Source organism: Lepisosteus platostomus, chromosome 19, assembly GCF_059453375.1.
Source record: "Lepisosteus platostomus isolate fLepPlt1 chromosome 19, fLepPlt1.hap1, whole genome shotgun sequence".
In the NCBI taxonomy this organism is placed as follows: domain Eukaryota; kingdom Metazoa; phylum Chordata; class Actinopteri; order Semionotiformes; family Lepisosteidae; genus Lepisosteus; species Lepisosteus platostomus.
In genome coordinates this window covers 15,264,724-15,288,317 of record NC_142629.1, presented here as the reverse complement: position 1 = coordinate 15,288,317, position 23,594 = coordinate 15,264,724, and the positions used below count along the sequence as shown (strand labels likewise).

Sequence of the window (23,594 nt, the reverse complement as noted above, 5' to 3'; positions counted from 1 at the left end):
TTTTATAATTGTGAATTCCTCTGGTTGCGAAGTGTCTAGTTCTGTATCCGTTTTAATATCTTGTCTCCCTTTTTTGTATTTCTGAGGTTTAAATAAAAACTTAAATCTAAGCAATAGATATTGTCTATTTTGAACAATTATTCAATGCAGCTATAGAGGTTAAACAGGGCATTTACCTATTATAAAGTTAGCATTTCCCCAGGCCTTTCTGTATTGTGCTTTGCAACCGATAAGAAATGTTGTTTTCCCAGCAATTAAAAAACACCCACACAGCCTTTGGGAACCCTCAATCCCCCAGCTAACTAAAAAAACAAAACTCCCAGGACAACATGATTTTCGCCACCATGGACCTGTAAAGACTTTCAAGATAAGGGAGTTCCAAGCTTTTGAAAAAGTTCTGTAAAGGAAATACTTTATTTGGGGAAATTTGACTTCCCAGATTTCAACAGCATTCGTGGTGCTGCTTGACTGTCATTGCGTTTCAATGCAAAGACTTAAAAACAAAAGTTTTAACGAAAACGGTCGGCCGGGAGGGCTGGAGGGGAGCGACCGTTGGAGACGGAACGCGCTGGCGCCTGTAGCTTTAAGGGCGCGGGCGGCTCGTGCCCTGAAATCCCGGCAGCAGCGGCAGTCCTCGAGCATCTCGCGATATTTCCCGTCAGTGGCGGCTCTGTGGGCCCCCTCACGCTGGGCTACTCCTGACATTTGAATGAGAACAGATTGAGAACGACAACCCCGAAAACGGCAGAAGGCAAGAATGGCTTCCGCTCTGGAGCAGTTCGTGAATAATGTTCGGCAGCTTTCGGCTCAGGGTAGGTACAGCGGCTGGCCTCCCACCCCCAGAAGCTGTTAGTTATTATTAATCCTTCAGCTGCAGCACGGAGCCTGCACTTTTTTAAAAAAAAAATGCTTTATCATGTAAACAAGTCTGGCTTTTACGCGAGTCTCGCAGTCCTTTCCGTTTTCAGCTCTTGGCAAAGCTGTATTTTGAACGGGTGCATTAAAGCAAAGATAGACGCTTAACGACAAAGCATGAAAAGGCAGTTTTGTTCCCCTTTTTCCTTGAGAAAATGTTTCTAACCGTATGTCGACAGGTAGTTCCTCCCAAGTGGGCTTTTATTGGATTAGCTGTCGAAAGCGCTGCTGTGATTGGTTGCTTGTCTTGTCACTTACCCGGTGGGGGGTTACTTCCGGTGATAAATGTGTGCAGGCCTCATGCTGGTTAATGTCATAACATACAGTACCTGTAACGCAGCTAAGGAGCAGCACTACAAATCGTACGTTTCTTTATAATTAAGATGATGAGGCGACCAGTAAATACTCTATTTCCCGGTTACTAGGTTTATGTAAATGGTAACCTGTCCATCACAACCAGTGACAACCCCGTAAAACGAATTTACCAGTTTCAAGTCTGTACATGTACTGTAGGCATGTCATGTCATCAAACCTGCGATATAAACAGATGACATGTACCCATTTCTAGATGGCAGTTGTGTGTGTCTGAAAAAAATGAATCGGTGCTTCCTGTCTTCTAGAGGTTTTATTTGAAAGTGTCTCTAAATGTCACTAGAGAATGTTGCTGCGTTTGATTAACGGAGGGTTTGATAAAGCCAGCACGTCCCCTGTTCTCTGTGATTTCGCTGTTGTGAAAGTAAAGCATGTTCAGCACCTGCCGTAATGTTTAATTTAGATCACAATAAAAGGGAGTGTAATATTTAGACAGGATTTTAAATCTAATTACCCGTGCTACTAAACCGCTATGAAGAAATGGGTACCTTATTTTGATTTGAATCTGGTATTAGCTGATGAGGCTTTGTTTTATCCTTTTCAGTACGTCCTGCTATTGTTCACAGCTTTAAAACGGAGTGACATTTTCTCAAATTCTCTACATAAAAAATCCATAGCTTCTATATTAAGAGGCCGTAGCGTAGTTGGGAAGTGAGCAGAAATACTGTGCGATAACTTATTTCAAAAGCAAGAGGCTCTGTCCTTTCAACGTTCCCAAGCTCATGAATCGTGACCTGTCAATTGCATCCAGGAAGCATTTCATTTTGATTCGAGTTCCAACACAAATGTTAGAGCAAGCAAAACTGGTGCAAAGGTAAAAGTTCGGAAATTGATCCTATTTTTACAGCAAGCACAAAACACCCCACGTCGTGCCCTGAGCCCAAACGTGCTTTTCTGTGTGGAGTAATTTGGCGAATGTCGTGGATGTTTTTCAGGTCAGATGACACAACTGTGCGAGTTGATAAATAAGAGCGGGGAGCTGCTGGCGAAAAACCTGTCCCATTTAGACACAGTTCTTGGGGCGCTGGACATACAGGAGCACTCGCTGGGTGTTCTTGCAGTCCTGTAAGTTTGCACTCCGACAATGACGCAGAGACGGGAATATTATGTGCGATTTTCCTTTAAACGCCAATAGGATAATAAATCCAAAAGGGAATAATTATCTGGGCAATAAGTGAGTTAGTTTAGAACCGGGGTCTCAAACAGAAGAGTGTTCCAGGAGGGCCTAGTGCATTTTAGATTTTGTTCCAATCGTCTCCACAGTTACATAGATGATCTAATTATTCAATTAGCTGCATAATTGTAATATAGTACTTCGAATGAGGCTGTGAGCTGATTTCTAGGTAACTATACCTGTAAGGACAGTAAAATATCTTGTGTATGTCTAATACAGAAAATAATGAGGTTAATTGACTATATATTTTGGAACAAGAATCATAAGACGCAAGACCTTTGATGAACTTGGTTTGAGAGCCCTGGCTGAAACTGAGTATTGACGATATTATGAAGACGAGTCTGTCTATGAAAGCAGCCCTGTGGGATTCAGCAGGTCCCCAAGATGTGAATTGAAATTGATTCCAGTTTTGGATTTCTTTCATTTTAACTCCTAACAAGTCACACCTAAGGTATAGAATCTATTAGATGGCTAGCCTTTTTAATTGGCCCAGGTTCAATGTGAAGGCGGCTGAAACAGCCTTCAAACACGTTTTCCTGGTTTTGTGATTTTTCTTTTCCTTACGTGTTGCAGATTTGTCAAGTTTTCCATGCCAAACATCCCCGATTTTGAAACGCTATTCTCGCAGGTTCAGCTCTTCATCAGCACCTGCAATGGAGAGCACATCAGATATGCAACAGATACTTGTAAGTCTCTACATGTGCTTTAGATTAAGTGTTGGTCAGACTCTTCTAATTTTGTTCTAGTACAAGCCACGTTGTTCCTTTTTTTTTGTCTTGCAGTTGCTGGCCTCTGCCATCAGTTAACAAATGCTCTCGTAGAACGGAAACAGGTAAATCAGAAACAGATGAAGATGTATACAAAATATCACAAATGAGACCGCTTCATTAACAGTGAAATTGAGCAACCTTTCTACAGGGCTGTTTATCCAGATATTAAAGCATGTATTAAACGCTTTTCGATATTATCACATTAGTACAAATTTCTTTTAGATCATCTGTCCAAATGTTATTGCTCTTATGTGTTGTCCAAGTATACTGAAACTTTATTTTACACTTCTAACTTCATCTGTTTATTTCACCACAGCCACTAAGGGGAGTTGGCATTCTGAAGCAGGCAATAGATAAAATGCAGATGAACACAAACCAGCTTACCTCAATTCATGCAGACCTCTGTCAGGTAGGTAAGCTCCTACAGTGTGACAGATTTGCACCAGATTCACAAATTATGTGCTTTTTTTTTTGTTTTTCAAATACGTATACTGTAATAACGTTTCTACTTCCAAAGAAAGAAACGACCGAAACTCATGTTTTTCGCTTCCACTGATTGCTAGAAGAATATTTTTTAACACATGCCTCTATCAGGTGATCAGTCATTTCTCCTACAGATCTTTACGATTTAAATTATAATGTCTAGATCTAAATACCATTAGGAAGAGAAGTTGCCTATGGGGTCCAATAGCTGGAGGGATTTTGTGTTGAAAGTGATGAGCTCATTTGAGTCGCAGGCTACACTAACCTGTGGTTTTCCTCCGGTGCCCTTTGCTTCACAGCTGTGCTTGTTGGCGAAGTGTTTCAAGCCTGCCCTTCCATACCTTGAACTGGATATGATGGATATCTGTAAAGAGAATGGTGCCTATGACGCAAAGCACTTTCTATGTTACTACTATTATGGGGGCATGATCTACACGGGACTGAAAAACTTTGAAAGGGCTCTCTATTTTTATGAACAGGTAACTCCCCTTCAAGCACCCAGAATAGCTTTATTATTGTCAATGTGAAGAGACGGAGGTCTGTGTTTTTTTTTCTGATGACAAAAGAAATTTGATTTGAGGAAATGAGTGAATTAACCACTCAAATCATAAACTGAAAACTGCAAGAAATCTGTGAGGCAATGCACATGGGTGGCATTAATTTGACAAAAGATTGACAAAAGGGTGACAAAAGTTGACAGTCATAATGTTATGTTGTCTTCACAGAGGGTTTTAATTCTTTCTTTTTACAAGCTCTAACAGTATATTTGGAAAAGGTCAGAAATATTTGTCTATGAGCATGATAAAGGTAGAGAAGGGCACCGATTGTATTTATGGCATCGCTGTAATGTATACATGCATCTACCCTGTGTTTTTGTTCAGGCTATAACCACTCCGGCCATGGCAGTCAGTCACATTATGTTGGAGGCTTACAAAAAGTATATTCTGGTTTCCCTCATTCTCCATGGCAAAGTTCAGCAGCTGCCCAAATACACGTCACAGATAGTAGGTCGGTTCATCAAGGTAAGAAATACATTTGTAAGCTTTGTATCGCAGCACTGGCGAAGTAATGCAAAGAGTAACGCTGTCATAATAAGTTGTAAAAAGTATAAAATTCAAATACTTAAGATGATACAATGCATTGGTAAAACCTTATTTAGAATATAGATATGAAAAGCCTGACAAATACTGGTTATATATATATATAATACATAATTCTGGGAAGGTTTTTGGTTCCCACATTACAAAATAGGATATTGCTCAGGATTCTGTTCAAAGATGGGCAAAGTTAATATATGGCTTTAATGTAATATGTTACACAAATAGGTTAAAAATGAATATCTTTAGTCTTGAACAGATGAGAGTTTGGTGTCACTTGAAAGAAGTGTTTGTAATGCCGGAAGATCCTGGTAATTGGAAAATGAACAATCTTAAGTAGGATCCCATTATAATCCCATAATGCCCCACTCAAGGGGACAAATAGCAATGCACAATCACTTAAAAAAGAAATAAGATTTGACAGTTCCTATAAATTTCCTATTAATGTTAAAATGGGACTATTTGGGACTATAACAGTCATTCTTCCTAGTTCAGTGTGAAAACTGATAGGATTTTAATAGAGAGTAGATAAATCCTTTGTGGATGGTATTACTTTACCTGATGTTTTTTCTTTTAGCCTCTGAGCAACGCCTACCACGAACTTGCACAAGTGTATTCAACTAACAATCCAGCCGAGCTTCGGAACCTTGTGAACAAGCACGGTGAAACATTTACACGAGATAACAACATGGGCCTCGTCAAACAGTGCCTGTCGTCCCTGTACAAGAAGAACATTCAGAGGCTAACAAAGGTAAGAGACTGAACCAAGGCTGACATGCGGGAAATTCACTGTTTCTGCCAACCAAAACTAAACTAAAATGTCAAACTGGAGGCCGTAAAAAAAGCTCAATAAATCTCACTTGCTGTACCTACCTTTCATCCTGCAGACCTTTCTGACCTTGTCTTTACAAGACATGGCAAGCAGAGTACAACTGTCTGGTCCACAGGAGGCTGAGAAGTACGTTCTTCACATGGTAAGAACATGATAAGTGTAGGTGGGATTTTAATATGAGTCTTTTGGGTGTGTGGCTTTTTTTCCCCAAGATGGGAAGTTAAGAAGTCTCGTTTGTGCTTGTTGATCTCCTTTGAATGTCAGTCCTGCAATCTGTTTTAGTTCTTTCAGTGGAACTAGAAAAATAGAAATAGAAATTTCAGTGGTCAGATGCTTCCTTGAAGTTCTGCCAGGTGTTGGACAGCATAATGATAACAACCATATCAGTTACTAGGGCTGTATATGTTGGATCAGGTGGATCACTTATAAGTTAAACTATTGGATTCTCAACGTTTTACTATACGGGCAGTAATACACAGTCAGTTTTGATGCGTACACATGAATAATTTTTTACATGCTTTATTACTGTCTGTTACCTGTGTAGCAAAATGTGAGTTTGTGTTATATACATTTAAATGCTCTCCTGCTTACAGATAGAAGATGGTGAGATTTATGCCAGTATTAACCAGAAAGACGGAATGGTCAGCTTCCATGACAACCCAGAGAAGTACAATAACCCTGCGATGCTTCACAAAATTGATCAAGAGGTACGAATAACTGAGTGGTGAACAGTCAAGGTCATCTTAATGAATACAATCCTGAAAATCCACCTGTTAGTTTCCGGTGGAAAAACATTGTTTGAATTTGGGAACTTGAAGAGGGTCTGCAGCAATGTCAGTATTTGAAAATCAACATATTTTATGATGCCAATTCTGCAAGTAAGGCAGTGACGTTCAGAGTAAGTTGAATGTTAGTAACTGACTTTTAAAGTCAGTTTTCACACTTGAAACTTGTTTTCATTTTAGATGCTGAAGTGTATAGAACTGGATGAGAAGCTAAAATCCATGGATCAGGAGATCACAGTTAACCCTCAGTTTGTACAGAAGGTATGAAAACTGTTTACCATACTGTGTATACTTGAATTCAGAATGATCTCCTCTTAGGTGCAGATTGCCAGTGAAGTCGTCATTCAAAATGTATGCTTAACCATAGAGAGTTTTACATCTCATGCTGGCAGAGGTTTCTCTGGCAAAGCCAAAGACAAACCAGAGTTTTGCATATGTGGATTCTTCCTCTTCATGAAGGATTATTCCTGCTTTTAAGAAATATAGAGTAAAATATAGCAAAACCATGACTTTGAGCAAAAGCTGAGCTTGAGAATTTACATCACTGTTTGCAACATACAGTACATGTTTGAATTGGAAAATTTAAATTTCTAGGCATTGAACTTTCTGGCCAAGACTTCTATGGGGGTCACCCACCATTCTTTTTGTAAAGCAGCACCCCCCTGTTAACAATATGTCTCATGATCTGATCTGGCAAGTCATGAAGGTCATTTATTATCATTTTGTTTCATTTGTTTTTTGAGTGGCTTATGTTAAATTTGACCTCAAAAGCACATAATCACAAAGACCAGCCTTGCAGTCATTGAGTCATGTTGAATATTAAACTGCTGAGAAAAAAGGCAAGATTATTAGAGAACAATGTTCTGGGTTAACTGCACACTTACCTGATGTTTAACAAACAGGCCTAATTCCTGATAAACAAGTAAAGAAACAGTATTTATTCCACAAGTCTAAGAATGCTATGATCATATTGGTATTTTTCAGAGCATGGGGTCACAGGATGATGATGTAGGAAGCAAGACGTCCAGTTACTCCTGAAGCAGTTAATCAGCACGGGAGCAGAACTAAATCCCACAACATCAGGTTCTTTTCAGAAGACATTTTTAAAAATGGAGGAAAACATATTGAGCCTGGACATCGTTCAAGAAAACATAAACATTTGAATAATTCATTTATGCTTTCATACAATGTCTGGGGGAGGAAAAAAAAAAGGAAGTGTTTTGTCAGTGTTTTATTTATCAATGTTCAGATGGAAGCACCATTGCTGCGTTAACAACAAAAAATAAAAACTGGACTTCCTGTTCAAATCAATCCCATGTAGTTATTTCAGAACCTTGTATGAAACGCAAGGTGCTACTAATTTGCTTCTTTTTTTTCTGATCCAATGTTCTAGAATTGAGTAATGAGCTGGGGGAGTTTAAAGTACCTCATGCTACACATAGTTATTGAAACGTCAGAATCTAAAGATAGAATTTCTCCCAGACAACAGGAGACAGTTGAAGTATTGATCATGCACGCCGACATAAAACAGTCATTTCAAATGTAAACATTATAACAAATTTAAACCCCGAGCTGTCATTTAAAAATATTACTTGGGGACTTTGAGCTTTATCCTGTAAATGTTTGTGTTAAACACCCAGGGGATGATGTAAAGAATCATGTTTTTTTAACTTAATGCTCCTGTATTTCATAACCTGTGAAGGTGTGATGACCTGAAGTGTCCTCAAGATAAAATTCAAATATTTCCTGGAATTAAGTGTCTCTTGTACACCACTGAGCTAAATGTATTTTTAATTGTTGACATTTTCTTACTTTTTCCATTTTGTTACTTGCTTCCGAGAGTAAGGATTACATGAACTAAAATAATTTGACACGATTCATTAACATTATGGCAGAGTTAGTTCAATGTAAATGACCTGGCCTGAAATAGGAAAAGCTGTTCTAGTTTAGTTCAATACAAGAATTATTGGAACGTAAACTGGAAACTCCTGATTCCAGTGCATCACCAAGCCCATAATTTAACAGATGATCAGGTGGTAGCACCTTTGTTACACGTTATAAGAGTAGGAATGTTCATTTGGCTTTGCCACCTTTTCAGATCACTGGATTTCTGTTCTTTTAATGGTTAACTCATTACTGCAAGGATAGATCTTGGTTTAAGTGCTATTAACACATCAGGTTTGAAGCAGCTAACAGTTTTCAATAGCCAAAAGGCAAAATTAATCTTGCTTTCGAGCCTAGTGGTTGTTATTTACCACCAGGTAATCTGACTAAGCCAATTATTTTTAAATTAGACTTTTTAACTGAACATAAACAGTATACAATTACATAAACATTAGTTACAATAAAGCATAATGCTATGACTTTTAAGTAATTTGTTTTCCCTATTTCACTCCCCAACCTTTTTTAAACTACACAAACTACAAGGCTAGAGTTGCAATACTAAAGGCATCCTATTTGCTCAAGAAACTGAAACAAAATACTGTGATACCGCACAATAAGTTGCCCACTTCCCCAAGAAATGTGACGTGGGTGTCTGCTTTTTACCTGAAAGCAATCAAAAACATTCAGATGGTGCAAAAATATTTTATTACTGTTATATAGATTATATAAAGTAGGGTTTTCATATTTACATAAAATGACAACTAAAACCACAAGAATCTAATAAAAAGCCACAGTTCAGTAATAAATATTGTGATGAATGATGTTCCAATCATAATTAACAATTGGCATCAAATAACATAATGAGTGGGCAGGACGAGACTATTACAGAACCATTTTTATCGTGAGAATGGCACGTCCAACATCCGATCGTTTCCTCAACTCAAAATGTATCTTGGGAGCCAGTACACTTTAAACACCAAGATGAAAAATAGTACATTTAACACTCTTCTGGATAAGAGGTTATCATTGAGCAGTAACAGACTTGACCAAATGATTCCAGCAGACCAAGTTCCCCATTCCTGTGAAATCTTCTGCCTTTACATCCAACACAGAAAAAAACAAAAACTTGCAAATGGGAACCTAAGCAAATAACCGAAAAACATCTACATATTGGTACAGAAGTAAGAATAACGCAAATGTGTAATTAACCCTTTAATATTAAAAGACTGCATGATTTTAATCTTTGTTTCCAAAAGGTCAAAGTTCAAATGAGTGAAGCACTAAATAGGTCTGAGCATCAAAATACCGAAGTTTTAACAGTTTTGTTTTTCTAGGTTCTGATGTTTTTGTTTCAATAGTGCCAAGCTTCCATGTTTGTGGAATAATGTATGATTATTAACCAACAACTAGAGAAAGAGAGAACCTCATCTCAGGGATTCAGGTTTAATTTATGCATGATTTTGATCCAGCGGCCCATAATTAATACAGAAAAACAGCCAAGTGTGCACTTGCAGAAAATGTAAACTGATGAATCTTAGCCATTCCCATTCCCCGACATCATACAGTACTTAAATATACTGTAACATGCAGACAGTGGAGGGTTTTAAACGGACTAAACTAATGGCAAAGGAGGTCTTAAATTCAATTGTATAAAGGCAAATTCAAAACACAAAACTGCATTCTGCATTGAGCAGGCTTGTAAAGAGCACATCATAACAGGTTTGTTGGCTCATGACATTTTAAACAGTCCTAAAACCTCAAAGGATGCAGGTTAAGTAGTTCAGCAAGGCTTGTGATAAGGGGCCTAAAAAAATAACCAGAAGGGATAAGATCAATCTACATACTCTGAATCAAAACACTTATTTTCTGCACTGGCACAGCCTCAAACATTGCCATATAAAGGAAACGTGTTCCAGTGGGTCTTAGGAAGAAATCTATCTTTTGGTAGTAGACGGTTATTCTTTTAAAATACTTAAATCAGCTTATTGATATTAGCAGCTTATTAAAAATCAGGTGCATGTAATTTATCCTTTTATTGGGCTGATATTTATAGTACATCCAATGCAACCCAAATGTGGACCCAGTTATACTGGGAATTTCACAGATTCATTTGCTCGGGGTGCAGCAGCTGTGCCTCACTCAAGATTCGAACCCGCAACCTTTCATTCCTGCGTGCAGAGCCCTAAACTTTTATAAATGTATTCATTAACTTGATTTACCTTTAAAGAGGAGGAGATTTCTGTTTGAATTTGTATTTCTTTTGAAATGTGTGGTTCTGCGGTGCAAATCGCAAAGCAAGAACATCCGGGAACAGAGTTTGACCTTTTGATTTCGATGCATCGAGGGCTGGAGACTCTTCAGTTTATTCCCAATAACTTGTGTGTACAGTCAAACTAAAAAATATATAGATATTTATAGTGCTAGTAGCAAGGATATAGATTTAAAACGGATAAAATCACAAAAACTAAATTCTGTGTAACAAATATTTACATGGCGTGCTTTGAATACTATACAGTTGTTTTTTCCGCTTGAAAGCGAGACAAAACATCTCATAACCAAGAAGCCAAGAGCCTCATGTAAGCTGAGCTGCAGCCTATACAACACCAAGTGTTCCGAAACACAGCCTTGCCATTGGTGGGATCACTGTTGAGGCTCATTCAGCCTGTCAAGAGAGGGTGTGGGAACACAAATCTCAGTGGCTCGTGCTACTCAGGAACAGCTTCACAAAGGGACATCGGCCGCGCTAGTTTCAATCAGGTTAATACCGTTTTGGTTCAACCTGATTGCACCTCACCTCGGTAATGTTGTGTTCCAGCGACACTGCAGAGAAAGTACAATCAGAATAAAACAAAAAGGAAATCATCCTTTTGAGTTTCACAATTTCTTCCAGAGATTTCTTCCGCCGTGAGTAGCTTAATTTAGAATTTAGTTCACCAGACATTATTTTGTAGAACTACTTTTTAGTATTATCAGTGTTAATATTATCACATTTATTTTTAAATTCATTTTTAAACATTCTACCGTAGCAATTGTTAATCATTTGATCTATTCACCTACTTTTAATGATCAAATTACTCTTTTAATATGTTTGAACAAATCTTAATTTGTTAAATCATTTCTTGGGGACAGGCCTAAATTTGACTCGACTTCATTTTTGGTATAACAGTGTATTTGTAACCCTGCAATAAAAAAAGGCAAAATAAAGACATTTTAAGCCGCCTATGTTAATACACAGCTTTTTTGGACAGCTGAGACTGCAAAAATAATTCTGCTTCAATTCTTCTGTGTAGAAGTTAAACAGAACTCACCATAGGTGTATACTGTAGGTCACTTAAAAAAAATTCTACTATGTTCACTACCATCCTTCTACACAGTACTGTGATAATTTGTTTTATTCTTCAACAAGTTGGAAAATGGCTTTTAAGAAAATTAAATGTTTTCAAAAGGTTCTGGAACATAGGAAAATGCTTTCAGGGAATACTGAGACATCCTTACTTCTCAACATATTTCTTGTGTCAGTGTAATGTGAGTACTTGGCTTCTTTTGTCTGCTAGAGATAAAAATGTGTGGATATTAAATATTAAATCAATAAAAAATGGGGGAAAAGACATCCTAAAGATGGTATTCCTAGGTTTCAAGGACAAAAAAGGACATGTATCTCAGCATCTGTGATATGTTCTGGTGAGAGAGGCATGTTTGGAAATCTTGTCATTTTTGAAATTGTCAAAATATTCCCTGAAAGAAGAAAAAAAAAGAGGAAAATGAAGGACTGCTTTTTAATCAAGGAACTGCAATCCTCTGTACTGCAGAAGGAAACCTTAATTTGAAAGAAAGCATCTTCCACACTGGTGATGTTTGTGAGAGCATGGATACAACTATCTCTGCTCTGCTAAAATGACAACCAGGGAACAGATTATTCACTCTCCTATCTTCCCAATCCAAAATGAATAGTTCACGGCAATATTGCCACTACTTCCAAAATACACATACTTATGTACTAAATATTTAAAATTCTTCCCAGCACCCTTGTTATCAGTTAAACTATGTGACATTACAACCCAAAATATGGTCACAAAATACTTCCACAACTTCTCAAATAATTTAATTGCCTACTTAAGTTTGTTTTTAGAATTATAGAGAACATCTGAATGCAATAAGCCTTTATTTTTAACTTTTAATGGCTGCACGCTGAGTTTCAGAACTATAGAATTGTTCTTAGCACAATGTACACAAGGTGGTGAAAAAAAACCCACATATTCAATGCATAGGTGTCCTCATTTCCAAAGAAGTAGTAAAATAAGTCGAGGGCGATTTAGAGTGAAACGACAGGAGGGATTGGACATAATTGACTTTACGGTTGTGCCCCTCAAAAATGACAGATGACTAATTGGATTTCTAGCGCTTTCCCTCGGCTGCTGGTTTTCAAACGTCAGACATTTATCCGAAATAAATCACTAGAGGGTTTTGCGAATTCTGTCCGCGCCGCCCACAGCCCAGCTCGGTCGAGTACAGTGTGACCACTGTGGCATGTCGGGTGTCGGGTCAGATCTTCTTCGAGTCTCTTGCCTCAAACAGTTTCAGGCGCTCTTGCACTGTCAGCCCCTCCTTCAGGCTCTGTTGGGGGAGAAGCGAGAGAGGGAGAGGCACCGTTAACTCAAGCCCCGGCTGCTGGGGAGGCACACTCTTGTCTCAGTGATTCCCAGAGCTGTTCACCGTGTGACTGCCAGCACTCCACCGCACAACATGGGAAGAGAAACTCGGTGTGGGGGTCAACGGTAGAGCCCTGCCATTTTAAAATGAGCGCCGCCGCTGCGCTGGCCACCAAAACCTATGAAATCATTGTCCTAACGTTTCTTTCAAAGCTCAATGCAAGCATGGTAGCGTTATGAATCACTGCCGGCATTGCACCACGGGGCACGTGGAAAACACAAGCCCCCAGCTGCCACACAGGCGTGGGTTTGTATATTAAGCTGTTTTATCACCATTGCATTGCATCACCTTGTGTTAAGGAGTGCCCATTTTAAAGTGGCAGGGTGCAAACTATCCCCCCCGGAGCTGTCAGATATTTTTCCCGCCCTCAACAAAGAGTGCAGAGGCCTCCTTAAGGAACACCAGACCAAATAAAACCATGGGGCTATGTCCCCCTCCATGACAAGTACTAGCTACAAGTTCAAGGAGAAATTTACAGTATGTTATAAATTTTCATCATTTCATTTCCTGCATGTATCATATCCTATTCATGAGTTTTTAAAGCCTCATTTCTTGATGAAACTGAAATGTTTCTCTGCCATCATTCATGCCTGCAAAAGCCCAAATGGCTTCATTTCTACCAGCTAGAAGCAAATACGAGAAACCGATTAACATTTCAGCCGTCGTGCAGACTGACTAATATCCTGTGCAAGAATAAACTGGGGCCTTTCTTTCATTTGGCTGATGCAGTTCTTCAGAAACGTGTCATTCTGGATAGCAAAGACAAACGAATAAATAAGGAAACGGGAGGATATGAACACATATAAAAAATGAAACAATGGAAAATAAAAATAGTCAGGCTGTTCCTTATTAAAGGTCGGATTTTCAAATGACATTTTGAAAATGGATATAATTTATTTCAGCTGTGTAGTCGGAGGTGCTTAAATTCTGGTTATAAATTAGCATTGGTACAATGTATAATTTTTACATGACTGAATGCTGGTTATTTAGGGAGCCTGAAAACCTGGGTTTTGAATGTGATACTGGAGGCCTGATACTGGACAACCTGATAGAGTGAGATACATTGGGAACCACTGGAGTGCTTTAACATGAAATACTACCGACACTGACAGGGCATGCTGAGGGGTTAGTCTTGAGTGCTGTAGAAAATGGAAGATATTAATACACACTTCTTATGGGAATACCTGTTTTTCCTAGCATGACATCTAAATTCATTTCTAATAACAATTTCTAATAACCAGCAAACTTTCTGACACACTGCATTATTAACACCTCTTCTCAACGGATGTAAAGATGAACAAAATACACACAGGTTAGTTAACCTGGTTAATGGGAATTCATTTAAGCTTTACCGCCTTGCTGAAAGCTTGCAGCCTGAATAAGAGCAGATACTGCCAAGCATTATGTAGTATTGTTGCTGAGTGTTGTACTGTCTGAAAAAAATCGCTGTCATGTCCTTGTGACAATGTATTAATTCCAATTACATTTGAAAGGGTACATGTATGTAGCAATGAGAGATCTTTGGTGGGGGTTGTACAGAACAGATATTTGCCGTTAAACGGTCAGAGCAAGCACAGAGTTAAAAAAAGTGGTTTGCTCACTTTCAAATTTCGTTCAACATTTTTGTGACCAGACATGATCAGAAACATGCATATCCCATAACCTTGTCTGTATTCAGGAGTTGCAATGAGAGCTATACACCAAAATGGGAAGGTCTTGGCAATATCCTCAGCATATCAAGAGTGAATGAAAAAGGGGCACTGTCCAAGATAAGACTTTGAATTAACAAGTCAGTGAAGCTGTCTCTGTAATAATAATAACCATAGTACACAACTGTTAAATCGCCCGTTTCTTAACAGTGTGCACAACAATATGCAACCATTTAAACTAATAAAACCCTACCAAGGACAGGGAAGGACCATGCATACTTTGTCAGAACCAACCATCAGAGATTATCTCTGATGGGGACAATACTGCAAGTTGTCAGACTCTGCAAATCCCAGTGGTCACTGCATGACATGAGACACCCTTAATCTGGGCCTATTACACACTTAATCCTGATCAGAGTCAGCTAATGACACAGATCAGACCCTTGACATTTACTATAAGGTAAGAGCCACGCATTAGAAACAATTCATCAGTCTATATGTACAAGGATGTACTGAACCTGGCAGTCACACCTCTACTGATGTTCACCAGAAGAAGGAGGATTCAAATTACATCAATATAATCTAATTTAAAAGTATCTATAGTAGTTCACCCTTCTTTACAACTTCTCTCAGATGAAACTGATACACCTTGGAAGCCAGACTAAATGTACAGGGAATCCTTTTTGTGTGCATGCTAATTGTTTCAAGTTTCTGCTCAGATAATAAAAGAATCTAACCACATTTTCCTGGAAATAAACAGAACCGATGTGCTATGATTCCATAATAGGGAAGGATTTGAGATTTGCAGTGGTCAGTCAGCTCATTGTAGACTTGCAAAATATGTTATTCCTCCTTGTACCTCAGAAATCTCCGATATATTACATGACATGCCAGTCCCTAGAATAATCTATTTTTTTATCTGTTGCTGTTAGGATCTCATTGCTTTTGTTTGACTGACCCAATTGTCAACTTATAATCAGTTCAGACTCACTAAACCAATTCAAAAGCTCAACTATGAATTATTTTAATAATTAAGGCAGAATACACTTCACAAGTGCTGTGAAAAGGTGGCCCCAATTTAAGAGGACTTGCAGAGTGAGAACATTTTATTGTGCATTTTTGTAAAGATCCACTCCATATCGTGTTTAGGAATATCACTTGTGTTGGGAGAGCAGGAAACAATTTGAAGAGCATGTTAAATGACGTCATTTATAATTTACTGGATTTTTTACTTGATCTTCAAGAGTGGTTTTGAGGTGCCTTCTAGGGAATCCTACTGTCCCGAATGAAACATTACTGGCGATATTGACCATATGCCATTTGTACAGTTTCTACTTGGAATGAAGAGATCAAAACAAAAAGATAATTCTAAAAATGCATTGTGACACATGCACACAATACCAGGAGCTGGAAAAACATGTGAAAGAATATCACGACAGTTTGTTCCCAGGGGAAAATCCCCAAATAGGATGAAGTCACTGTGCTACAGCAGGGGCAGGAAATCTTGACTTTTCCATTCAGTTAGAAGTATTGTATCTCTATCTAATATTTAATTAAGCTTAAGTAGTCTGCAAGGATTATGCAATAATGTTTAATAATGTGCACAACGGACTTGGTTAGGCTGGAGTCCTATGTTGCAATGTAATGGAAAGACCAAGGTTTGCCCTTCCCTGTTAGAAACAACCAAGCCTGAGAGCAGTCTTGGAGACAGATGGACGTGTGGCATGCAGGATGGGTCACGCTCTATGCAGTTACCTAGATCACAGGCATACCCACTCCCTGGCAGTCATCAGCTGTCCCATGAGACCTGCTCAATTACAGACTGTCAGGGCAAAAGATGAAGGACAAGCTTAGACACACACACACAGTTACTGCACATGTGCAAACGAGAAACAGTGCATAAGGCTGATTTCTGACATCTCCACACAGAGGCACTGAACATCTTGTACTGTACCCCCCGGTGTACTCCAACGCAGGCGCTGGTCTAGTCAACTGCTTAGTAATGTACTCAAATCAATAATCAATTGTGAAAAGATCAATCACAGATAAAAAGGCTGGATCTTGTCACCATCCCCCAGAAAAAAAAAAAGGTATGAAGGTGTGGAGATTGACTATCTCAGCCGATTATCTTCTGTAAACAAATTTCTATTGCTCCACATTACTAGGCAACAAGGGTAGCCGATCAAGTGCCTGAGAGTTTACACAGGAAAATATTTTCTAGGTTATTCTAGGTTATGTATTGTGCTTTTCATCATTGTAAAAATTGGATTGGGTATTTCCAATTAAAGCTTTTCCAGAGATGCTACTTAATTCAGCAGTCATTGCCTTTAATTGCAAGTGATACTGCTTTTTTGAGAATATGACAATTTTGAATGTGCTTTAATTCAGAAATTGCTTTGAAAAACAGTTGCCAGAGGCATTCATTTCAGCATTTGGGATGGTTCTGTTCTGATACCAGATGTGTCGGCCTCTTATACTATTGACATCTTGTACAAACACAAGTTCTGGGACACAGAAATGGGATATCACCACTCTCTAAAAGTAGTTAGTGGCTGAGGTGCTATAAAATTTAATACAAAGTAATGTACGCCAAATTTATTCTCTAATGCTACCTTCTCTCTCTGTGGTCCTTCTCTACATAGTCACCAAAAAGAAGAGCTAATCTACTGTGGCCACACTAATTCAGGTACAAATAAGACTAAGACTCACCTTAGACCGCACCCCTCGAATTTGTCGGCTAACACTTGACCTCTCCTTCTTGAGAAAATCAGGATTACTTTTAGATTTCATTATATCTGCGATGCAAAACAAGACATGATCAAACAGTCAAAGAAGCACTGAAAAACCACATAAAGATCCTCAGGTCTTCACTCTGGGCTTTTTCAAGGTTACGTTCTCTTTAAACACCCAGGGGGGTCACTTGGATCCCCAACAGAAAAAAAAAAGTCTAAATGATAATAGAGTGGCTTTTGTTAGGATTCACAATTGGAGTCAACTATAGATTTACAGTCAAGAACTTTGTTATTGAGAGAATGTCCCACACAGGGGTTCACAATTCTGGTCCTGAAGGCTCACTCAGTTGTTGGTTTCTGCTCTTCTTTATAATAATAATAATAATAATAATTTTAATGGCTTGATAGTTTTTAACTTCAGAAGATCCTGTTTTGACTATTGCATTTAAAAGGCGAATAAAATCTCAAACGTCTGTGTAGTAAAAAGAACTGCAACCATTCCAGTCAAGTTACTTATTAGTGTGTCGTCATCCTCCAGGACCAGCAAAGACAACCACTGCTCGAGAAAACTCGAGCTTTGGGGACACAGGACGTGAAAGCTCACAAAACGCCAGCAGCCATATCACCCTGCAACTCACAACTGGCAACCCACTGAAGCTCAGCAGGTGTGAGCCTGGTCAGTACCTGGATGGGAGACCTCCTGGGAAAAACTAAGGTTGCTGCTGGAAGAGGTGTTAGTGGGGCCAGTGGAAGAGGTGTTAGTGGCTACATTACTCTGCTCTCCTCCCCACTGATAGCTGATGTGTGGTGAGCGTTCTGGCGCACTATGGGTGCCGTCGCATCATCCAGGTGGATGCTGCACATTGGAGGGGAGTCCCCATTACCTGTAAAGCGCTTTGAGTGGAGTGTCCAGAAAAAGCGCTATATAAGTGTAAGCAATTATTATTATTATTATTATTAAAACCTCGGGCAATAGGCATTGGTTTTTCTTTGGGCGGCTAAAACACCGTATCGTTTCACATTCCGCACACAATTACTCTTAATGACTTCACTTTTACATCAGGACATCAACCATCGGATATCCAAAAACCTCAACCAAGGCAAAAGTTTGTGTCCAGTTTTTAAAACTCGGGGTTTTCATTAACTAAGAAAACAGTTCTTGTAAAGGACCAGCACAAACGCGGTGGTTCGTTTTACACTCTACAGTAGGTGATAGGAGGTAGGTGTTCCGTACCAAGCAAAGAAAGCGTCAGAGAGTGGGCGGACGGTTTGCATGGGAGCGTGTGGGTCACACTGGAAAGAGGAGCTCACCATATCCAGACACAGGGGTGCTCTCCGCTGTCTTCTCCCCCAGCGCCTCCGTGGCCGCCATCAGCTGCTCCTTCAGCTTCATGATGTCACACTCCGCCTTCGCTCGCACGATGCTCAGCTCCGTGTAGATGTCCTTGTACTTGTCCGTGGCGTACTTCTTGTCCTGACAGAAGGGAAAGAAAAACAAACTTCAGTTAACCCGTGCGGGTGACGTCGGAGACGGATCTTCCTCGTGTGACCGGCGCGGTTCCACGCGGGCTCGCGCCCTCCACCGCCGAAACTGAATTTGACCCCTGAAAAGAGATCATTAGTCTCCATGGCAAATAATCGAAGAGGGAAACAATAAATGAAAAACATGCAGAACTAGCAATAAAGAACACAAAATGCTAACATCAAAAACTCTTTTTCAAAAGCCTTGGTACCATTCAATAGACCCGTGAAACTTTGATATACCCTTAGTGCAGACTGGAGTTCGTCCTTCAGTGAGTGGATTTCTTGTTTTAGATATTGGATTTCCGATTCCTTGACCCGCAGTAAAACCTGTAAAAAAAAAAAAGGCAGATGAAATCACAAAGAGTTACTTTTATATCCCCGGTGAATTTGCGCAAACTTGAACCGAGAGAGAAAATAACTTTCTGTCACTCCGTTTCTCACAAGGAACCAAACTTTTACACAAACACGGCTGTACATGATCACTGGGTGGTACACAGCGCATTTAAAAGTTTGACATGACGTCAATGCTAAATTAAATCAACGGAGATTAATTAGATTATTATTAATTTGACAATAACAGATACCTTCCTTGCAGACTATAGTGGCTTCATGTTTTTTTTAATATACTAGTATGTATTCGTTTTTACACACTATTGTTTTTTAGCGCTCAGAATACGGTACATTTTCAGTGGTTTGCTTTACAGTTTAATCACCAAACAGTTGTTTATCCAAGTTACAGCCAGCAAATAATAATACTAGCACAAGCCTGTTTCACTTTCTTAACTCCCAACAGGCCAAAAAACCCTTTTGAGCTAACAGGAGGTGTTTTTCCAAAAATAATCGATTTTCTTTCTCCCAAACTACGTGATCAATGACGTGCCATTTCAAAGCACCGAGTAAGAGGCATCGGAGAAATCTGATCTCTTCTCAGGGCCTCTTTTTCTAACATTACTTCACTTTTTAAGAACAAAAAAGTTGCAAACACGAGGAGGTCGTTTGACCCATCTAGCCTGTCTGGTGGTTAATACTTAATCAATCCAAAGACCTCCAGCTTTCAAGATCTCTTGAAAGAAACCAGGCTGCCGGTTTCAGCAGTATGACACGGTAGCTTGATCCATACTCCCACAGCCCATTGCATAAAGATGTGCCTCCTGTTTTCGGTTTTAAATGCATTTCACCATGGTTTTCAGTTGTGCCCACTTGGTTACTGAAGCGATAAGCTCCTGTCGCAGTGATGAAGAGGAATGGAGCCCATACCTCAAGCTCGTAGATGTCCTTGCCGTGAGTGAGAGGTGAGCCAGCCTCCTCCCCGGTGATACTGGACCGCAATCGGGTGATCTCCGCTGCCAGGCGGTTATTCAGCTCCTGCAAGACAACCGCCACTGCAAAGACTCTCAAAGCGCAAAAAGAATAAAACAGGAAAGGAGAAACGATACTTTGGAGGGCTTAAATCTTTAAGCATTTTACAGCTGTGACTCGCCGGGGTCTGTTACAAAGGGATCAAAACTGTAATGTAACACGATCACCTGTGCAGCACAAACATTGAAAGATCTATTTTTTAGCATTGAAAGATCTAAGTTTAGCTTCCCCAGCAAAAGCACAAGGGAGGCTTTTTAAGAAACGCGTTTTCGGCATTTCTCTGTTCACGTGAGAGCCTGTCTACCGCAGCTTTTTCCTCAGCACATAAAACAAGGCCCGTGTTTTCAAACTATAATCCCCGGTGGACCTGCTGAGGAATTTTCCAGGTTTCGACCTTTGTCGTGCCAACTTGTGCCGACCTCCACTTGTTTTTTGTTTCTTTTTAACCAGCTCGGGGAGGTCAGGTCTCGTGTCCCGGGATACGGACTCCCAGGTCGCCCGGCGGCGCTCACCTGATTGTGCGCATTGAGCTCCTGGTTCTCACGCTGGCACTGTCGCAGGGCCTGCCTCTCGGCCTCCAGGGCCTGTGCCAGGTGGGCGTTCTCCAGACACTTCTGGGAATACTGCTCTGAAAGCACCTCCAGCTCCCGGTGGATGGACTGTAGCTCTTCTCTGGCGGCGGGGAGACCAGACACAAGAAGAAATTCCTATTTCTGCACTGCTGTCATCATCATGGAATAAGCTGAAGCCATTTTTCTTTTGGGTTAGGGCAGTAACACACCATTTCAAAAGTAACGCCTTCATTAGCTCATCTGAAGATGACATGGGGCGAACCTGAAGTATTCCGTTACCAAGCGAGGATTCACTTTGCAAAGACCTATCGGTGAAGAAACACCTTTCTTTTCCCCTCAACACAGACTTGGCTACACGAAAGCAAAATCCCAAAATGAGCTGTCCGTTCACCACCACCTGCACCTGCTGGATTGCTCTGAAACGGACATTCTCAGGTCACTGCCCAGCAGACAAAGGGTCGCCCACTTACTCGTACTGCTTTCGGAGCTCCTCGATGTCCGAGTTCATCCCGGTGATTTGGGAGCGCTGGGTCTTCTCCAGCTCTTCTCGGTGTGCATTCTTCATGGCTTCAATAGCTAACAGGGGGGAAGCCAATGACCATGTTAACCCAGGTAAGGACTGCCGTGGTGAGCTGAGACGCCAAGCTGGGTGCTGTCGTAACAGTGCGGGAGTGGGAGGAGCTGCGGGGAGCACCAGAAAAAGTCGACGCCCCGTGTGAGGGGGCAGAGGCACCGGTGTGAGGTTAGTGAAAACCGGGGAAAAAAAAAAACACAAAAGGGAAAAGCAAAAAGAAAAATGCACCACTTTGCACAGCGGTGTCCAGCCTGGACTGTTCCCTGCTTAACGGGGTTCAGCCTGGGGAAAAAAACCACCTGGGACGGCGGAATCCAGACTCGGTTATCCCTAGTCAGCGGGATCCGGACTGGATGAAAACAAAAAAAGCACTCAAACTCCAGCCCGGTGGGAGATACAAGGTGGGACAGGAGACAAGGAAAAGAAAATGAAGGAAAAATACGGCCTTAAGCTCCCGTCACAATCCCCTCTGGGGGTGTGGGTGGAAGGTTCTCCCCTTGCGGGGATCTGCTCATCCCTCCGGGGAGGTGTTCAGTGTGTCTTAAAGGGCCCCCACAGCCGTGGTTGCCCTTAATCCAGGGCTCCACCTCCACACTGAACACACCCCCTGTGTAATGCCACAGTTTTGATTTTCTGGGGGAATGCAAGCCCCTTTGAATTAAAACGGAAGTTTTAATAAACCTTTCTCTTAGATATCGCGATTGTACGGGCTAGCTCCACCACACTCTGTAACAGCTTTTTCCTGCAGGCCCTCAGGCTCCTCAACAGCCTGGAATCTATTTGCACCCGGTTCCAATTCCAGAGACAGGGTTTAAATTCCCCCAGTGTTTAGTGTATGATGTACTTCCTTGTACTATTCTGTAATAGTCAAATTACACTATGCGTATATCCTGTGTACGCTGCCTTAGTAATTTGCACGTTGTGTATCCTTTCTACAGCGTCTATCTCAGTGTCCCGTCTGTAATTGCACTGCGGACCAGGAGGAACGATATTTCGTTCCACTGTAACTTGTATATGGCTGGAATGACAAATAAACGTGAACTTGATATAAACACTGTCTGCGTCAGACCCTGCATGAAGTGCAGTTTCTATACGCTGGCTTTTTTTGGGGGGGGGGGGTCCCCTTCCATTTTGTGCTTGGTGTCGCGTCCCACGCCACACACGGTAACCTCGATGTCACGTATGAGGGCTCCACGCTGGCATCGGGGGTTCGGTGGGGGGGAAAAAAGGCAACCAGAGGACCAAACGGAGGCCTCACCGGCAATTGTGGCAGCCGTCTCTTCGGCCAGCAGCCTCTCCCGCTCTTCCAACAGCTTGCAGATCTCCCTCTGGTGCTGCCTCTGGATGTCCTCTATCACCTTCTGGTGCGTCTCCTCCATGGCCGCAAAGCCCCTCTCGCAGGTCGCCTGGGAAACGGGAAGAATCCGCACCAGAGGGCCGGTCAAACGCTTTGTCCCCCCCGCTCACGGGCCTCCGCTCAGGGGTCAGCCCCGAGAGCAGCCGAGACCAGCGCGGCTGCTCCTCCCGGGCTGCCTGCCGTGGCTCGCCATGGTCATGTGAATCTAGTTTGACATCTACGGAAAGGGAGCGGTGCCCAATCACTGGTTATTGGCAGTTAGGGATCATCGAGAAAGATGACGAAGCGAGGCATCAGGTCATGGAGGCCTCGCTTCCATGAAGGAGGGGAGGGGGTGTCACAGGGAAGAAATGAAGTGGGGGGGGGGAAATATTTTTTTAAAGGGCCTTCAGAAATGAACTAGAGAGGAAAGCTTCCTTTCAAAACCAAAGCATGTCCTACTTGCAGCGTGTCGCTATGACTTCCGTGACACAGTTAATAAAGGCGGCTGCAGCGCCGCGATTTTTATTGTATTTTTTTTTTCACTTCTCAGATTTTTCCCCCCAAGCATTAGGTTTCCCGTCTGCGTGAAAACTGAAACTCTACAAAACGCCGCTGAGTCTAGTACACATGCTTTGCATACACCAGCTCTGTTGCACTGGAGTTACAGTCATTCCAAAGCCCACAGGAGGTGTGTGGAGAACTCGGCAGGCTGGTGCTCTAAACAGTACAGCACTGTCTGTTCCTCTAATGTCAAGGTTATTATCCAACTCACCACAAAGGGAGCAAATGCAAGCCTCAAAGCAAGATGCAACCCACTGCAGCA

General features: G+C 41.0%; 2 protein-coding genes across 14 annotated transcripts in view; one reads left to right on the top strand and one right to left on the bottom strand.

Moving 5' to 3' along the window:
* The first annotated feature begins 640 nt into the window (after positions 1 to 640).
* Positions 641 to 7,735, top strand: cops3 (COP9 signalosome subunit 3). The gene is made up of 12 exons (XM_088612198.1): positions 641 to 812; positions 2,223 to 2,352; positions 3,035 to 3,147; positions 3,244 to 3,293; positions 3,548 to 3,640; positions 4,014 to 4,193; positions 4,596 to 4,736; positions 5,389 to 5,562; positions 5,699 to 5,785; positions 6,237 to 6,350; positions 6,609 to 6,689; positions 7,413 to 7,735. The coding sequence occupies exons 1-12, from the start codon at positions 758 to 760 to the stop codon at positions 7,464 to 7,466; spliced, it is 1,272 nt and encodes a 423-aa protein (XP_088468324.1). The 5' UTR covers positions 641 to 757; the 3' UTR covers positions 7,467 to 7,735.
* A 4,722-nt stretch (positions 7,736 to 12,457) lies between these two features.
* Positions 12,458 to 23,594, bottom strand: part of mpripa (myosin phosphatase Rho interacting protein a) — a 169,783-nt gene continuing 158,646 nt past the window's right edge. For 11 of the 13 annotated variants that reach the window (XM_088612184.1, XM_088612186.1, XM_088612188.1 and 8 more), the window contains 8 exons: positions 22,691 to 22,838; positions 21,329 to 21,434; positions 20,799 to 20,958; positions 20,185 to 20,292; positions 19,168 to 19,254; positions 18,715 to 18,877; positions 17,381 to 17,466; positions 12,458 to 12,926 (listed from right to left, as the gene is read on the bottom strand). In XM_088612184.1, coding sequence (XP_088468310.1) covers positions 12,855 to 12,926; positions 17,381 to 17,466; positions 18,715 to 18,877; positions 19,168 to 19,254; positions 20,185 to 20,292; positions 20,799 to 20,958; positions 21,329 to 21,434; positions 22,691 to 22,838 — 930 coding nt within the window. In that variant the 3' untranslated portion in view covers positions 12,458 to 12,854. Of the gene's footprint in view, positions 12,927 to 16,426; positions 16,494 to 17,380; positions 17,467 to 18,714; positions 18,878 to 19,167; positions 19,255 to 20,184; positions 20,293 to 20,798; positions 20,959 to 21,328; positions 21,435 to 22,690; positions 22,839 to 23,594 lie in introns of all 13 variants that reach the window. The other 2 variants (XM_088612185.1, XM_088612196.1) reach the window with 1 other exon arrangement.